At 41.0% G+C, this 18,106-nt stretch overlaps 1 protein-coding gene and 1 long non-coding RNA gene across 3 annotated transcripts in view; one reads left to right on the plus strand and one right to left on the minus strand.

Moving 5' to 3' along the window:
- On the plus strand, nucleotides 1–7,905 carry il10ra (interleukin 10 receptor, alpha). Its single transcript, XM_023833478.2, has 7 exons — nucleotides 1–361; nucleotides 1,715–1,835; nucleotides 2,434–2,609; nucleotides 4,080–4,222; nucleotides 4,564–4,729; nucleotides 4,904–5,019; nucleotides 5,780–7,905. Exons 1-7 carry the CDS (start codon nucleotides 298–300, stop codon nucleotides 6,689–6,691), a joined length of 1,698 nt encoding a protein of 565 aa, XP_023689246.1. The 5' UTR covers nucleotides 1–297; the 3' UTR covers nucleotides 6,692–7,905.
- The window catches only part of LOC111854959 (uncharacterized), a 22,759-nt gene continuing 6,561 nt past the window's right edge, over nucleotides 1,909–18,106 (minus strand). For both annotated transcript variants that reach the window (XR_002840790.2, XR_002840789.2), the window contains exon 4: nucleotides 1,909–4,198. This is a non-coding gene — a long non-coding RNA (uncharacterized lncRNA). The remainder of the gene's footprint in view (nucleotides 4,199–18,106) is intronic.

Raw genomic sequence — 18,106 nt, forward strand, 5'->3', positions numbered from 1 at the left:
GAGAGAGAAAGGAGTAGAGGTGGTAACAGAGATCAGCGTTCATACATTGCCAAGGTCCAACAGCAAGGAAACATGCACAATGTTAGGTTTACGGCACAATAGAACAGAGGCTGTTTAAGTTTACTTCAAGTAGCCTGTAACCTCATCTTTAAATCTGGCTTTTCTGGACCCTTGCTTGGATAATTTAACATTGTCCGCTGCAGTTCGTGTTTCTTCCTCAAACTTTCAGACAGAAGACCATCTTAGTGCGGGGATTCTCTCACTGATAGAAGGATAATGTTCATTTTCTAATTAAAGATGGATTACCTGTATTCACTTTATACTGTGTTGTTTTTGACTGGGTTTTGTGGCTACACAAAAGGTAAGATAAAAAATTGCTTAAATTTGACTTTGCTGATTTTGATAAAGTACTTGCATAACCTCAAGGTGTGCTTAGGGTCGTTTTCTTGTTAACAGAGCAACATAGTTGGCAGTGGTGGCTTAATGGTCAGGGACGTACACTTGTAATTTAAAGATTGTAGGTTTGAATCCCCAACCAGCAAGGCACTGCTCCCTGGGGGCTGAATTAGCTACTATGTCACATATGGGTTAAATGCAGAGAACACATTTTGTTGTTGTGTGTCAACAATGACAATTAATCACTAAATTCATAGTTAAGTTAGGCTGTAAGGTCTCTTTACATGCTGAAATGCTTCAGATACTTATAATTCATATAACTTTTTTCTCAATCATTATATACTGATTGGGAATGAAGTAATTTGGTTTGTGTTTTATAAATTAATAAAAAATGATTGAGTCAATACAGTATCTAGATCCCTATACAGTGTGTCATTTACACATTTAAATTTTATCAGACTTTTCTTCTGAGGTCTGTAACGAAACTAACGCTGGAAAGTACAGCAGCGGAGGTTCCTCTTTTGGTAAATAAAGAGACTTTATACCAATTTGTGTTCTGGTGAAAAAGAAGCTTTTCATTCTAGGAAAAATAAAACAATGTTTTATTTTGAGGCATAATTTCTACAGCTTTCAGCCATCACTGTTAGTCAGCATGACAAATTTGGGGTGTGATTTTTTTTGTTGTTGATGGTTTCATCATGTAACGGAAAACACCATGAGAAATTCCGGCATTGGGAATATGGGATGTTTCAAATCTAACTGCATTTTGTTTTCACAAATGTTGTAAGTGAGAGAGATGTTTTGCTTGTATTCTACATTGCAAGCATAGAAATATCAATTAAAGGACTGCAATGCATCTAAGAATTGGAATAGTTTTCTCAACAGACTTAACTACAAATCTTTAACTAATGATATGTTATATTAATAAACTAAAACTGGGAACTTATGTGGGTGACATGGTGCCGTGCAAAGCACTGGCAGCGTATTTAGAGTGTACCTGTGTCCTGCTTGCGACAAGTCCCCATGTGACACTGATCTGGATAAGTGATTGGAAGATGGGTGATACTCTGAAAATGTATCACACATTTATGAAGTTATAACTAGTAGGTCTCTGAACATAACACTTTAATTAGTGCTGAACAACATTTAGCAAGGAATTGCAAACCACAACCAATAGTCTGCTAATGCTTTTCTCCATAAGTAAATTCATACAGTTTTAATGAGTGTTGTCATGATGACTCCACAAGGTAATATTGATGCAAAGTGATGCGTGTTTTGCCTGTTCTGCATTAATGTGTCAACCTTTTCTTACACCCAGGTGTGAATTCCAACGAGAGTTTAAATATTTCTGTGTCCATATGGGACGGGAAGGTGACCCTTCACTGGAAAGCCCCAGAATGGGTTCCACCTTCCTCTGATTATGACATTGAGATGACACCGTAAGTTGATTTGCTCTGACTGCCCAAGACTAGCTAAACAGGACTGGAAATGAAAATATTAGCATCCTCAGTGTATGTTTTTTTATGAAATTCTACTTTAATGAAGACCAAACTCAATCTTGTAGGATTTGGGATAATCAGAGTTTGTGACAGCCTATCAGTCATCATATTCAAAGCAAATTATATAAAAGTTATTTATCACAAGCACCTTGACAGAATGTTTTTTCATTTGCATGTCAATAAATGCTGAAATACATACAAATCCATAACAACAGAAACATAACAATCATCAAAATTCATGACAAATACCCATGACAACATGGATAGTGCATTATAATAGCAAGTACAGTTTGAGATCTTTAAGCAAAGTAATACCCATGTTCCTGAGGAAAATCAACAGTAAAGATTGAGCAGGCTGGTTTATAAGTGATATTTTTGAAGAAAACTGAACTGAATGAAAATAATATAACTGTAATAATCTATTAACCAATTTCCTTGTGGTTTACATGTCAACTGAATGTCCGCTGAGATAAATTGCAGTGAAGCCTCAGACTTGGTGTATGAAGACTTGGTACAAGTAAAGATAATATATTTACAGCTTAAGGCACGGAAATGCAAACTGGATGGCTGTTCACCACTGCAACTTAACCCTGGTGTCCTGTGACCTCTCTGACGTCGTCAATGAGACAACCCATAGATACCGGGTCCGGGTTCGAGTCGTCACTGGGCAGAACAACTCAACCTGGTCTAGGATCATAATTAATCTCAGAGATAGTAAGCTCACCGCCGATGTATATCTGTGTTTGTTTCCATTCCTGTTACTCCTATAACAGTCCAGTTAATGGTCAACATCCTATCTTGCTTTCCATTGTACAATTTGCCCGTTTGATGTTACTGATAATTTGCCAAACAAATTAAGTACCAGTAATAACTACACATACAGCATGTGTGTGAGCGATGTGGTGGCTCTGAGCAGACACACGCCTCCAGGGTAACGGGTTCACTTGCACGTTCCTCCTGCATTTCCTCCCACTGACAAATGGTCATGTGAATTTGGGCCACTGAATTGCCCATAGGGTGAGTGTGTGCTCTGCCAGGGATGAGCTCCAGGTTCACTTTGACAGAAAACTGATGAGCGTGCATTAATGTACATATACAGGCCGTCCTCAAGTTAAGAACATCTGACTTACGAACAACTCATACTTAATCCACCATAAATCCTATTATATTAGACATTTGAGTTAAATACAGTGGTTCATAATAACAAATGTACGCACCACTTTGTGATGCTCATGCACACATTGCACGGCTTCAGTGGTTTGACGGCTTCACATACAGTACAGAACCGTACAGTATGTAGTTACTATATTATTACTGTATTATTGTTATTCCGACATACCAATAAATTTGATTTAAAGTGAACCTATGGAACAGATCTCATTCGCAACACCATATATACAGCAATTACAAAACATAAAATGTAATGTACGGAGGAGTCTGTACTGCTGTCACTCAATGATACCCATTCACTTTCCACAGACACTCACAGAAAGTCTTGAGACACTTGCATAAATTAGCTATATAAAAATATAGCTAATTTATTGGTTTTATAGCAAAACTCATTACGTCATTATTTCTTTTACAAAAAAGTATATAGTATATATCATATTAGGAACAATCAGTAGTTTGAAAGTGAATGAAAGAAGTGAAACATTAATTTCAAGTAGTAACAAATTAAAACCCAAATTATAGTTCTAAAAACCTGTTCTGAGATAAAAGTTTCATTGATGAGCAGTCTCATTGGGTGATTTTTAATTAGTAACAGCTTTGCGATGACATAAAACACCAAACATTTGCGTTTAGTATCGCTTTGGGAGCCAATTCCAATTAATAGCAAACAGGCAAGAACAGAACTGAATGAGTCAGTCAAATTACGAAACTTAAAGTGAAATGTCTGTGAGGAAGATATATTAAGCATTGCTTGGCAATAGACTTTTGTTATGAAACCTATAAATTTACATTTTTACCTAATTAATGCATCCCAAGACTTTCTGTGAGCACTGTATGTGTTCCATCGCCACTAACTCAATAACTGCTGGACAGGGATTGTCAGAAATGTCACTCTGCTTACCAAAGATCATTGTATTTATGACTCATTCTTTTTATTTTACTAGCAGTTCCACTACCTACCCCTACGTTGTAGGCGCTTTACCAGACTTATCCTTGTGCCCTTCTATCTCCTAGGTAAGCTCCTGCCCCCAGTCTTCTCCCTTTCTGGTAATTCGTCTTCAATGAATGTTAGAATACACACCAAACCCATCCTGAAAAAGATCTTCAAGTATGGCCTCAACTATTACATCTACCTGCAAGAAAAGGGAAATGACAAGGTACCGTCACCCATAAGTCCTCACAGAAGATGATATATTGCGATACACAGAGTTGGACCTTCTTTCAAGGGGAAAATGACAATATTAATTAATATGACATAAGTAAAAAAATACAGTGAGTCACAGGGCTGGACTGGGATTATATTTTGGCCCTTGACTTTGGTGTTTCCTTTGGCTCCATGGTAAATTTTGCCGAGTGGGGGGTCCCCATGATGAATTATCTCGAGCTAGGGTGTGGGGGCACATTTCCATGGCTGGTGTGCCAGATGGCCAGTCCAGCCCTGCTGAGTGTCTACATTGGTGATTTTTCTGTGTCTAACTGTGCCCTGCTGGACCGGCAGATCATGCAGAACATAACATGGAATTCCGAGGAGCAGATACCAGAGGTGAGCTTCAGCTTGCTGCAGTGGGGGCGAGAGTACTGCGTCCGTCTGCGCGTCGAGGACAGAGCAGGGATAGCCGCCAGTGAGGCATCCGAGGAGCAGTGTCTCATGCTGCCACTCCCAGGTACGACACCAGCCACTGCTTTGTTCACTAATCTTACATGACTTTCATTCATTTACTCTTTTGTCACATGGTTCTGGCCTCATATTTTATGTGGGTGATAAAAGCCTGTTGCAGTCATTGAAAACGTATGTCATTGAATACATGTGTATGTAAAGCTCTTTTTCCTCCTGGCAGAGTGGTACCCGTTTTTGGTACCAACCATTCTCATTTGCATCGTGGCAGTTGTATTTCTGGTGGCCCGATTTCTACACTGCTTCTTGAGGGAGCCAGAGAAATTACCCATCACACTGGTAAGCTTTGCCTACAATAATCACTGCAACCACTATAACAGAATTAACCACAGTTTATTAATTACATATACAATGATGAGCTAAAACATTATGATCTCTTACCCAGGAAGGGAATAACGTCAACTATCACTGAAGGTTTCTTTATTCTCTTTACATAGGCTGGTCATAGCTTGGGCAATCAGTGAATATACATATATATATAAAAAAAAAACTCATTCATACAACTTCCAACTACGTATACAGTTCAGAGTCCATAGTGAGGAGTTCACCCTGGATGGGCACAGGGTGAACACAGCCACACAATTTAAAAATGCAAATTCATCTAACTGTACATCTTTGTGTTGTTGGAGGAATGTGGAATTCCCAGAGAAAACACAGCAGAAACATGCAAACTGCACACAAGGATGTGTGGGATGACAGTGTGATGCGAAATTTACTATATCTGTATAGAAGGTGATATATTCTTTGAAAAAGGAAAGCGTTAATAGAATGAACTGAGGGGAAACCTGGTGACTGAAGTGTACTAATATGAAGGCCTTTACGCACAAATTCCACGAAAACGGGGAAATACAGTGTATCTTGTAAAAGCTGAACTCTGAACAACAGCGCTAAAAGAATCACAAAAGTCATTCTCAATCTCGATCTCATTTACATCGTTAAAAAAAGAGCCATTTCCGCTTCTCACATTTTACCAAATTTTCTCTGGTTTCACTGGTTCTTTACGTGATTGTATTTAAGAAGCATTACTTTCCTCTTTCAGAAATCCCCTGGAACTGGATGGCGACCACTCACCGTGAGAGAAGTTTCAGTCGAGATCGTGACCGATAAAGGGTTTCTCCTGGTAAGCCGAAAATCCGAAGAGAAAACCAAGAAAGTGACGGAGCTGATGACAGCGGAGGAGAGCGAGGAGAGGAGGGATAGCATGGATAGTGGGGTGAGCATGGGCCAGCATTCCTCGGAGATGGACAGAGAGGCGAGGCAAGACACTGTGAGACGACAGAAGGAAGACAGCGGTTGTGGGAGTCTGGATGATGCTGATGGCAGCGCTGGCAGGAGGGGATTGGAGGACCTCTCCGTACTACAAAACAAGAACGAGAATGGAAGCTGTGCTCCACACCAGCCTGACAGTGTGGCATCTCAGTACAGTGACGCCAGCAATCTGGACGCTGATGATTCTGGCCTGACGCCTGAGCATCTAGTGCCTCTGCTCACCCAGAAACTGACTCAAGGATCCTCTGAAGTCCAGGCTGGGGATCAAGGGCAGGCAGAAGGAGCAATTCAGAGTGACATGGACAACTGCGTAGCTGTCAGTGTCGGGTATAGGCCCAGCCAGCTGGCGTGTGTTTGTTCAGGCCAAGGTCAATGCCTTTGGTGCCGTGTAGGAGGAGGACAGCAGCAGACTGAACATGACAGCCAACCTGTGACACATAAACGTAACTCCTCAACCCTCTTTATCCAAGAGGAAGACCTCAAAATGACTGTTCCCCAATCCACGGCACTGCTAGAGCAAGCAGATTTGTCATTCCTCACGCTCTCGCTCCCCAAAGACTCCACCGAAGTTTCCCCTCTTCTTATATCCATGCCACAGCTAAGCATGTTGGACAATGGACTTGAGTTTACACCCAACGTCATGCCCGTTTCAATTTATGACATGGGTCTGACCTTTGGGTAGCAAGCTGCTGCCACATGCCGGGTTTAGCTACTTTATTTATTTATTTTTCTGTTCTTATTTTATTTTCAATATCAAAGTGGCCAGTACTTGTAAGAAAGCTGGTGTCCATGTCTCATGCACGAACACGGAGCTGCAGGCGACGAGACAGTCACGCATTTGCAGTTTCCACAGCATCATTTTGTTGTATTACTCAGCCGAATGTCTGTGTCGAATGTGATCGCTGAAAGAGGTGGAGGTTGTGTGGGATGGGGGGGGGGGGGGGGGGGGGGTTGGCTTATCAGCATCACCCCTTCCCCTCTGCCTTACTAATTCTGAGAGGCGGAAGTGTGTTAATGGTGAGATGTAGGAAGAGTTAGACACTCGCCAATGAAAACGGCGGCTACTAATAAAACGTGTGACAGCTTCTGCGAACTGCACTGTACTCGTGACCACTTTTGCATGTAAATATAATATATTTTTTAATCCGACACAGTGTTTGTCTGTAAAACTCTTTTCAGCCGGTGAGGTTTTTAGTCACCAGATCACTGAGTCACATATTTTGTTTTTCAGTTTTCAAGACAAATTGTATCGTATGTGCAGAGATGTGAAAATCAGCTTTTGTCGCTGCGGGAAAGCCATCCCTATCTGAGTCATATGCCAGAAGGTGCTGCATTGGATAGTATTGCAAATGTCAGGTGTCCGAATGCTGTCTAATGTGCATATGTGCATGTCATTATCTCATCGGCGAATGGCGAACATGCTTAACTTGTGTGTTCGAGAAGCTGCTTATCAGGCCTGATGCAACAAAGAACTGAAAAAAATGTGTGTTCTCTTAAAATGAGAGGACTAACCATAGGAAATTGAAGCTTTAGCCTATAAACTCCTACATTTCTTGGTGAAATGATTTCATTTTCGAGCCATAAATATATTTAACAATGTGTGTGGAAGTGCCTACATTGGAATCTCATTTCTGTGAAATGGCTAGTTTCATGCTGATACCATTCAATTAGTTTCTAACACATGACACTGACTCACTTCCCTTTATAAACATTTTTGTTTCTGTTGCATCTAAACCCACATTGTGTTTTTTATATATATGACTCTTGTCATGCTGTTTGCATGTATTATTGTACTTGTGTACTTTCCAAGTACTTCATGTACTTGTTCAGATTATGAAAAGGACAAATACATGTAAAACACAAATTGTCATAATAAAAAATGCGCAAAACATAAAATGATCAGTATTTCTTCTGTGATGCATCTTATATATCAGGGCTTTTCAAATCTGGCCCTCGATTCCAAATCCAGGCCTTGTTTTCAGTTTTCCCAGGTAGTTAGTTTATTAATTACTGATTGGTCAGAGGCTTCACACCTGGCTCACAGGCAAAGGAAGGCTGGAAAATCAGCAGTGCTCAGACCTTGAGGACCGTGGTTTAAATAGCCCTGCAATATATTATAGTCAACATGTCAACCGTAACCAAACCAAAACAATTCTGCTCAGTCTGCACACCTTGTTCCTGACTGTTAGATTTTTTTCAGAAACAATTGCCTCTCACCATTATATCATGGAAGAGAAGGTATGAACAGAGGAGGTCAAAGCCCATGTAGCACCCTAGGCAAGCTTTACTGCCGCCCACCAGAAATGTTCATCCCCTTCATCTATCCATCCATCTTCTCTAAGCTCTTTTCCAATACAGGATTGGGGTAGGCCTCTACCGTATCACAAAAAACAGAGGGCACAAATGGGCAGAGGGCAGGCGACAAGGTGGTGCTTCATGACAGGCCTACTGGTTGTATTTGGTCGTTCTGTTTCTCAACACAATAATTTTTGTGGTGTTTTTAATTCATTGATCATGTACATAATCAAGGATAATTAATGATGCAGCTGTTCTATGTTTCCTGAAGCTCCAGGTTCAGACTGACCCATATACTTTTTAACAAAACAAAAATACTGCTATTCATATGCTGACACAAAACATTAGACTTCAGACATTTGTCATGAATATATCGTAAAGAACTTTTGACCCTTATCTTAACACTTCCTCCTTAAGTCATTCATTCACAGGGACAGATCATGAGGAATACAGAAACACATCCTGTCTTCCATCAAAAGGAACGAAAAAGACATTTGAACATTTCCAGCAAACCTGTAAAACGGTTTCTGAATCCTGTGAATTTAACGTCGATTTCTTTTTTTTTTTTCTTTTCGATTTCTTTTAACAATCCCTAAACATCACAGGCCGACAGCGTTTCTAGAATTGGATGCGGTATGTGCCTGGGTGATTGTCTGCGTTCGACTGCATGCGAAAATAAGAGGCCGGGCTTCTGAACATCGCAAAGCCTCAAAACGGAAGGGACACTTTATAATATGCGACATTCAAATGACATTTACGTACTTCTTCCAATAAACACTGGGAGTTTCATGGAGCCTGGGCGGCATGATTCTACGTCAGTCACCATAAAAGCAACCACAGCACACTCTCTGGTCAGGTGGAGGAAGAATGGATACAATCTCCGACAGCACAGCCCTGAGAGCATCATCACACTCACGATATGTCATCAGAACAGATTCTTTCCAACAGCAATCAGGCTGGTTGCTAAGCACATTCAGGATAGAGAGGTGTGCCCCCACTCCCATCAGTCAAACTAGACTCAGACTCTTAAATCAACGCCCCCCCCCCTCCCCTCCAAGGGGAACCAAACAAGAATTCCAATGTATTTGTACTTCTGTACTTTATGTGTATATGGCAAATAAGGTTTCAGTCGAAATTGGCAGTAGGTTAATGTGTTAAGTCGGTGCCTCGTTGGGTGCATTAAGGCTTCATGGAACATGGGCAGAAAGCTTTGCCAGATAGCAGTTTTCTTATTGTAAGATGATGAAGAGGAATGTTTACTGCATGGGACTGCATTTGCATCTGCACATGATGATGCTAGTGCCAATGCAGAGACTCCAAAAAGCGAGCATGTGGATAAGATCTGAGTTATATACTTCGCCGATTGCAGATGGGAGTGTTGGCCTTATCTCAACCGCAGTGAGGGACTGGCCCATCCACTGACTCACGGGCTGAAAGCGGGCCACAGCTGATCGCTGTGACCCAAAAGAAACCAGGCAAGGGAATCAGAGCGCGACGCACGCTGGCCTGAGCGGGAAAACACGGCGGGGGCGGAGGCAGGTAAAACCCAAGTCTGAGCCTAGGCTACCACGCGGTCAAAAATAATGGAAAAGCATGACACGGCAAAGATGCACGTCCGGGGACGCCCACATGCAAATAGGTTGCTGCGCAGAGGAAACCTTTACCTGATCACCATGTTTCTCTTTCAGATAGAAAAAACAACAACATCCTCTTTCATTTACATAAGGAAATTCCAACAAACATGCTTAAAGCCCTACATGAAAAACACTTTAGTTGCACGGCCTACATGTGCTAGTTAATTTGGCACATTAAGCAGATTTACACTTGTAAACACGCATAAAGTGAGTAAAAATGACTAAAAATTCACTCACTATCTTCAAAAAATAAACACATATTACAAAGTGGGACACTACAGCTTTCTCATGACACATGGGAAGACATTGTTACAGAAACCAGAAACTCGCAAGTGGGGATTTGCGGTGTTTATTTTACAAGCTGAATTGGAATTTCAAAATCATAGTCCAGGGTCAAGGAAAGGTAGGGCAATGAGGATAATCCAAAATCGTGAAACAGTTAATTAAGCCAAAGAGCCATAAATTAGAAAATCAGGAATCAAATCAAAAGCTCAGGATTCAACTACAAAGAGAATCGAGTCTTTGCATTGCAACAGGTTTAAGTCCATGCTGGTTAATAGCATACACATGTGAGTAACCAGGGCGCCGAATGGATCAATTGGTATTCTGGCAGGGGGATTGCTGGTGAGATTTTGGAGGTGGCGAGATAAGATTCCACATAAGATTCCATAAGGCTGCACCATGCAGTCTACCACCCATACATTTTCTAATGGCTTATCCATGGCTGGATCTTCCACATGGGCAACCCTGGCGCATACCCCGGGGCCCTCTACTGAGGGGGTTAGGGTTAGGGTTAGGGTTAGTTAAATTCATGATGAATGCCATAATCAACCTATCAAATATTGGCGGACGCTCACAGCCACTCTCTCATGTGGTCGATAGCATTTGCAGAGTCAAAATGGATCTTACTAGAATCCATGAGCCCAGTGTGGCACCCAAAAAGAAAGAAAAGAAGCAAGAGGCACTGAATTGCTTAGAAATGTGCCAGAAATAAGCATTTTTCCAAAAATCAAATCAAGACCATATAAACAAATATGGTGCCAGGTACATATCACACATAGAGATATTAACAGTCAGAAAGTAGAGAACAATTTAGCTGCCGCTAATACCAAGCTAATGGGGTGAGGGATGCTTTATTGTGCTGATACCCAGGAGCCTATTAGAGGTCTTAATCCAGGCATAGCCTTATCCTGGTTGGGTGGCAAGGGGGGGCTTACAGCCTATCTCAGGTGACCCTGGGCTCGGATATACCTTGAACAGGATGGCAGTTCATTGCAGGGTGCACACACACACGTGCATGCACACACACACACACACACACACACACACACTAGGGTGACCAGATAATCCATGTCAGGGAGGACACTCTAAGCTACTTCAGGTTTTACAAAGTACTTTAAAACTGAAAGGCTCCTGTACTTGGCTGAATAGTTCAGTTCTTCTTGTGCTCTGACTGGTTTGTTTCCTTGATTGAAAGATTCATCCAGGTGTTTCACATTAACATTAGTGGCATATGTATGATTATAGGAGACTGACCAATCAGCACACAGCAAGAACTCAGTGCTTAAGGGAAATCCAGGTTCTTTTCATTGAAATGGAAGTTTACAAATCTTGTCCTAGGTCAAAGTGTCCTCCCTGACATAAATTATCTGGTCACCCTATAACATACAAAGTCATACAATAGGAGCATCTAAGAGATACCTACTTGTCCAATTGCTTCTCTTTGGAATATAGTACAACAGTGTTTCCCAGTCCATAACTTGGGGATCTTCAGACAGTCCATGTTTTTGGTCAGCTGGGAGGGAGCAAAACCATGGATCGCTGTGGGTCTCTGTGGACCGGATTGGGAAACATTGCTGAGTAGGATACCAGGGTGATTTCATGATTTGGTATCTGTAAGTTACCCTTAGTGTGACACCATCTATGGCAGTGTTTCCAACACAGTCCTCAGGGATCCCCGGACAGAATACGTTTTTGCTCCTTCACTAATACTAAAATCACAGAAGGCTGAGAAGAAAAAAAAATGCTACATATTTCTTTCACATCATTCGTTTCCCTCCTAAACTATGGTATTTATGGAGTTTTATTTTTTACTGGAATGCTCAGAATGTTAGTAGGAACTCTTAAAAAACCAGAGCACACACCAGCCCCACTATTTACTATATAAGTCACAATGCTTTCTGTTCAACTTTTTCACCATGAAACAGAGAAGTGTCCTCTTTTTCAGTTACCACACCATTCTGCAACATCTGCAGAACAAAGCCCCGTTTCACTGTCTTCGAAAGACTCCCTGAAACAACAGTGCCATAACTTTCAGTTCTGATGTTTCAGCAATATTTATGTAATGTTTTTACAATGTATTTAATAAAAAAACCACACCCTTCAGAGGCATTGTGGGAATGTTCCAGCAGAATAACTTCAAAAGATACGGCAGCTGTGAGGCTTGATGCAGACCACTGTTTGAATACCACTCTGCATGCTGTAGTACATTTCCTGTTGTCAGTTTTACTGACCTTGACAGGAAGTCAGATCTGAGCCTCCAGCGATGTGTGGAAATATTTATAGAAATTCACATATGAATTGACATATTGCTCCAAACTACTGGGTGCGCAAAATGAACTAAATGAAATGATATGGACAGGAGCTTGAAGCAACGATGTGTTAGAGTTTAGTCTGAAAGATTGGTTATAAAAAAATATTTAGTTATAAACCTGAAAATATAGGCCCAGTGTGAGTGCATGAAGCTAACTAAACTACTGTTGCAATCAAAAATTTATTGACATCATATTCATGATATTTTTATTGCTGTTTGAGTTATAGGCTACATATAGCTTCTCAGAAACTGGTCTTTGATTTCTACCAAAAACAAGTCTCATAGTCATTCTCATTCTTTCCTCTAGTTGTCATCTCTTACATTTTGTTTCAGTGTGACACATTGGTTTTGAAAACCATCTGGTCACAATTTGGCAGTTTGCGTCCCTGGAGAGAGACGGCGATACGGGGGGCTGGGGGGGCTTGCTCCTTTTTGACAGTTCAGTAGCCTCAACTGTGCTCAGAGATTTAGGATAATAGTTTTAGAACACCACAGTGTTATGTGGCATGGCCACATAGGCTTGGAACTGCCCTCTGAAGGAGAGCAATGAGGAAATGTTGGACGCCATTTAGTAATTGCATAACGATTGACTTTAAGCCATTTCTTATATTCCATACGTCCATCCTCCATTTTGCTATAAGTACATATCCTGCATCACGATGAGCCTGGTGGCTAAAGTAGAACTGAATTGCTTAGAAATGTGCCAGAAATAAGCATTTTTCCAAAAATCAAATCAAGACCATATAAACAAATATGGTGCCAGGTACATATCACACATACAGATATTAACAGTCAGAAATTAGAGAACAATTTAGCTGCCGCTAATACCAAGCTAATGGGGTGAGGGATGCTTTATTGTGCTGATACCCAGGAGCCTATTAGAGGTCTTAATCCAGGCATAGCCTTATCCTGGTTGGGTGGCAAGGGGGGGCTTACAGCCAATCTCAGGTGACCCTGGGCTCGGATATACCTTGAACAGGATGGCAGTTCATTGCAGGGTGCACACACACACGTGCATGCACACACACACACACACACACACACACACAGACACGCACACACACACACACTAGGATGACCACATAATCCATGTTAGGGAGGACACTCTAAGCTACTTCAGGTTTTACAAACTATTTTAAAACTAAAAGGGCCAGGGAGCGCGTACGCACAAGCACACACACACACATACACACACACAGAGTATAGGGTTTGTTATAGTATGATTTACTTAACAATGCTCATCATTTACAGCTCAACAGTACCAATTTCCCCAAACAGAACAGTATAAAAATACTTCCACCTCTCTTCATTTTCTCAGTTTCACATTTCTACGCCCCCACCCCCTCTAATTCAAAGCAAACACTGAAGTACCTTGTTTTTTTGACAATAAGTACATTTCTACGGTTCGCATATCAGAGTCAGTCACATCACTTTGGCCTCCATGTACATTTGTTAGATATACATAATATATATATATATAACATATATATTTAACAACAATAAACACAAATTATAAAGGAAGAAGACCCAGCATCATTCAAAGCAACCTTCACAGAACTTCAGGTTGTCAAGAAAAAACATCCCACGTGAAACTGACATTTTTAAAGTTAAAAGCAGAATATAGAAGGATGCACTTTACAGTATGTAACCTAAAATGTATGCCTTTCTGGCTTAGCATTAGAAACTAGAATTTGTTCTGGTTTCATTTACAAATAAAGCTACCCCTTAAAATTTACCATTCTAGGCAACATATTGAGTATTTCAGCAAATAACTACAGTACAGAAGCAGTTCAGTGTTCATGAAGTTATTTAATGTGGTCCCAGTGGTTGCTGTGATGCTGTGTTCTATGTAGCATTCTGCTGATGAAAAATGCTGACGAGGACTTCGGTAAACCCACTTTCCTACTCATGGAGAAACATAATACGGTAACGTAACCTCTCCAGATGAAAGGGTACGGGGACTTTCCAGAAACCATCAATTTTCTCCTCAAAATGAAGTGGGTGCTGAGAAACCATTATCCAGTGCACACCATGCATGTTACACACAGTGTGTGGCTCAGAAGGTTAGGATGCTATGGCTGTATTCAGAACATAATTGGATCAAATCCCAGGTTGGGCAGAGTGATCTCACCATTAGGCTGTTGAGCAAGGCCCTTAATCCCCACCGCTCCAGTCCAATTTCTCAAAAAAAGAAGAAAAATTATTATATATGTGTACATTGTTTTGGATAAAAGGGTCTGCTTACATAAATAAAATTAAAACTCTCTCTCTCTTTCAAAGCAGGCTCTGCAGTGACATAGGTGAGAAGGGGAAAGTTTAGTATTCAGCATATTCTTCTGTGAAGAGGTGGGAGAACAAGAGTCCTGGCAGTCCTGCGAATGAGGATGTTTAGATCACCTTTTTAATAAGGACAAGTATGTGGCTTTGTGGTAATTAATAGAAATGCACTATGCATTTCTGCAAAGAGCTGAAGCTGATTAACAGAAGATAACGTTGCAAGCAAAAGTATGCACATTATCTGGCACCGATTCAAAGTGTAAATTCTCAGAATGATGGTGTGTTAGGGTGAAATAAACCACAAGAAAGTCATATGCAAAACAGGCCGATTGAGAGGCAACTACACACACTGGGTTACTAGTGTAACAAAAGGGCTGAGGGGTACAAGCGGCTGAGACTTATTGTGCCTGCAAGGGCAGCAGGAGTACTTGCAGAAGTGCTTCCGCAGAGAGACGAAGATGACGGGGACAAGAAGCTACCACAGTCCCACCTAGCCACTCTCTGGACTGTGACACATGCAGTACTAGCCACTCTCTGGACTGTGACACATGCAGTACTAGCCACTCTCTGGACTGTGACACATGCAGTACTAGCCACTCTCTGGACTGTGACACATGCAGTACTAGCCACTCTCTGGACTGTGACACATGCAGTACTAGCCACTCTCTGGACTGTGACACATGCAGTACTAGCCACTCTCTTCCCTCCAAATTTGTGTAATGAGTTATACTGTATATTGTCATGACTGTTGTTGATTGGTGAAGGCTTAGACTCCTCTTTAACACACAAATCTACATAAAGAAATTCCACCGTAATGTCCTACACAGTTGATCCTATTTAAGAATCACCAAACAGCTGTTTTGGTTTTGCATCAGTTAGACTGCATGTCATTTCCTGTCATGTGACTCACACCTGCTGTTTGGCTGCTCTTTATGTTAGTCCAGAACCATGAATTATGGCAAAGGGGTTCATAAACCAGAAACAGCATTACATTTAATATATGACTTACTTTTAAAAGGTGAAGAAAACCTGACAGACAAGGATATGTGTTATTTTCAGAATAATGAGGAGGGAGATGTCTCACCCATGAGGTCAGAGGGTACAATTTTTGAACTGAAGTAAAGGTTCTCAGGAAGCAGTTAAGTTAATATACTTTGGATAAGGTTACTGACACTGAACAAAATGTAACCTCATCATTCATTACTGCAGTGTGCAATGACCCTTCGGTTTCATTCTCCACCTCAAACTGTATTGCTACTCTCAACACATTCTGAAGCCATGTCTTTGCACTCATGCTCAGCACAAATCAGTGCAAGAACATCATTAATTAAAAAAAGGCTGCTTTAAAAGTTTCAAGATTTTTTTTTAAACTAACTTTATAACAATGGTATCTACTGCTACATATAAGTAGCTAGTTCAGGTAAGAGTAAAACTGCACAAAGTATAGGTCATTTGCCACCTAGTTAAACTGATTGCTATACAGAGACCTACATTTCTGACAGAATAACTTTTAATCACTATATAAACGTCATTGTTAAATTGTAATTGTTAAAATTGCAAGAACAAGTAACAGTTAATGGTCAAAGAGAACCTTAAATGAACGGATTTTAGAATAAAATTTTCAGCAAGGAGCGTGAAATGCATTTAAAAATATCCTTAATATTGCTATGTTTGTAATGTGTCTCCCACTTATGCATCACAGCTGTATTGCTGCAGAACCGTGACACTTCTGCTAAATTCAATTAAATTTTATCACATCGCATGGTCTCAAAGTGCTTTACATTATCCATGCCTAAAGTCACCAGTGAGCAAGCCAGAGGCAACAATGGCAAGGAAAATCCCCCTAGCAGGAAGTACCCTTGGGAGGAACCAGACTCAAAGGGGGAGCCCGACCTCCAGGGGGCGACAGAGGAAGTCAAATGAGCAAATTCTGAGTTTCATTGCAGAGGGCATGCAGGTGATGGCAGGCAGGTGATGGCAGGCAGGTGATGGCAGGCAGGATGGTGCTGTTCTGACAGCAGGGTGAATAGTGATATACAGCAATAGGGCAGGCAGGAGAGACGGTGTCAAACAGTGTGAAAACTCAAGGGTCCGTTAACATTTCAAGTATGAGAACAGAATGCAACTTAGACTCATTTCCAGAAAGTCAGTGGACATGTTCCAAGCACATATTTCATTTAAAAAAGGAGTTTCTTGTAATCAACAGGTGTTTTCCTGGGTTGTTGTTCTCCAACACAAGAAGTAAAGGAAATAAACAGCCCAGCTTTCCACTATACTAGATTTCAGGGAATTCGGATACAGCAGAGTACCCACAATGACAACACTGGTTACTTTCTGTATGAGCAACAACGGCGCTAGTAAGCTTCGGGTTTCCAACTGCATTTAATTCCAGAGCAAAAGCAGGTCCTCGTCCAAGTTCTTACTGTCTAACATAGACATTGTTCCAGTTATGTTGAGCTCTACTCTCAGTGCTCTCTTTCACTCATATCAGAACATGCAGTCTCCCCTTTATTTCAGATGTGAATCCTTCCTTCCACTATACTTGCTAGCCTGTCATTCTCCCATGTTCATCTATTTTTGCCGGCCATTGAGTCTTTTATTGAGCACCATTTTCCCACTATTAAATACAACCTTAGCTCCAACTCCCTCAGTCTTCACATTTATTTAGCAGATTATTTTATCCAAAGTGACATATTTGAGAAAGACGGCCAATCCCATGAGTAATTTTGGGTTAAGGGCCTTGCTCAATGGCCCAATGGTGACCTCACTCTGCTGACCACAGGATTTGAGCCAGCGACCTCACGACCTCCTAGCTTGCTGAGCAACTCACAACCCCGCTTACTGTTGAATCAATTTTAGGCTTTTTTATAAAAGGCAGTAAATGAGCTCAAGTCATACTTCCTGTGCTACTTTCTCTAGTGATAGACTTCTTTATTTCATATTTTCCTTTGATCGATTAGTTTTCTATATCGATCTGTTTTGCTAATTATTATGAGTCAATACTACTTGGGCTCTAAAAGTAGAAGGGAAAAATGTACCAGAGTGACATCTAGTGATGTTTCTAGTTGCATCACACGTGCACTGGCAGAGCGTAACTCTCACATGCTCGTTTTCATGCTCGTTTTCATGCTCTTGTGCGATTTTCCAATTGTTGAGCCATAACAGCATATATTGTAAAGGTCCTTTCCCTCACTACCATTTGGGGGAGGGAGGGGGGGGGGGGCAGTCATACTATCAGAAATTTAAAACAGAATATTTAAATCTTTGTTTCACAATATAAAGTTGTTTACTGTTATCC

Source organism: Paramormyrops kingsleyae, chromosome 17 (genome assembly GCF_048594095.1).
Source record: "Paramormyrops kingsleyae isolate MSU_618 chromosome 17, PKINGS_0.4, whole genome shotgun sequence".
Lineage (NCBI taxonomy): Eukaryota > Metazoa > Chordata > Actinopteri > Osteoglossiformes > Mormyridae > Paramormyrops > Paramormyrops kingsleyae.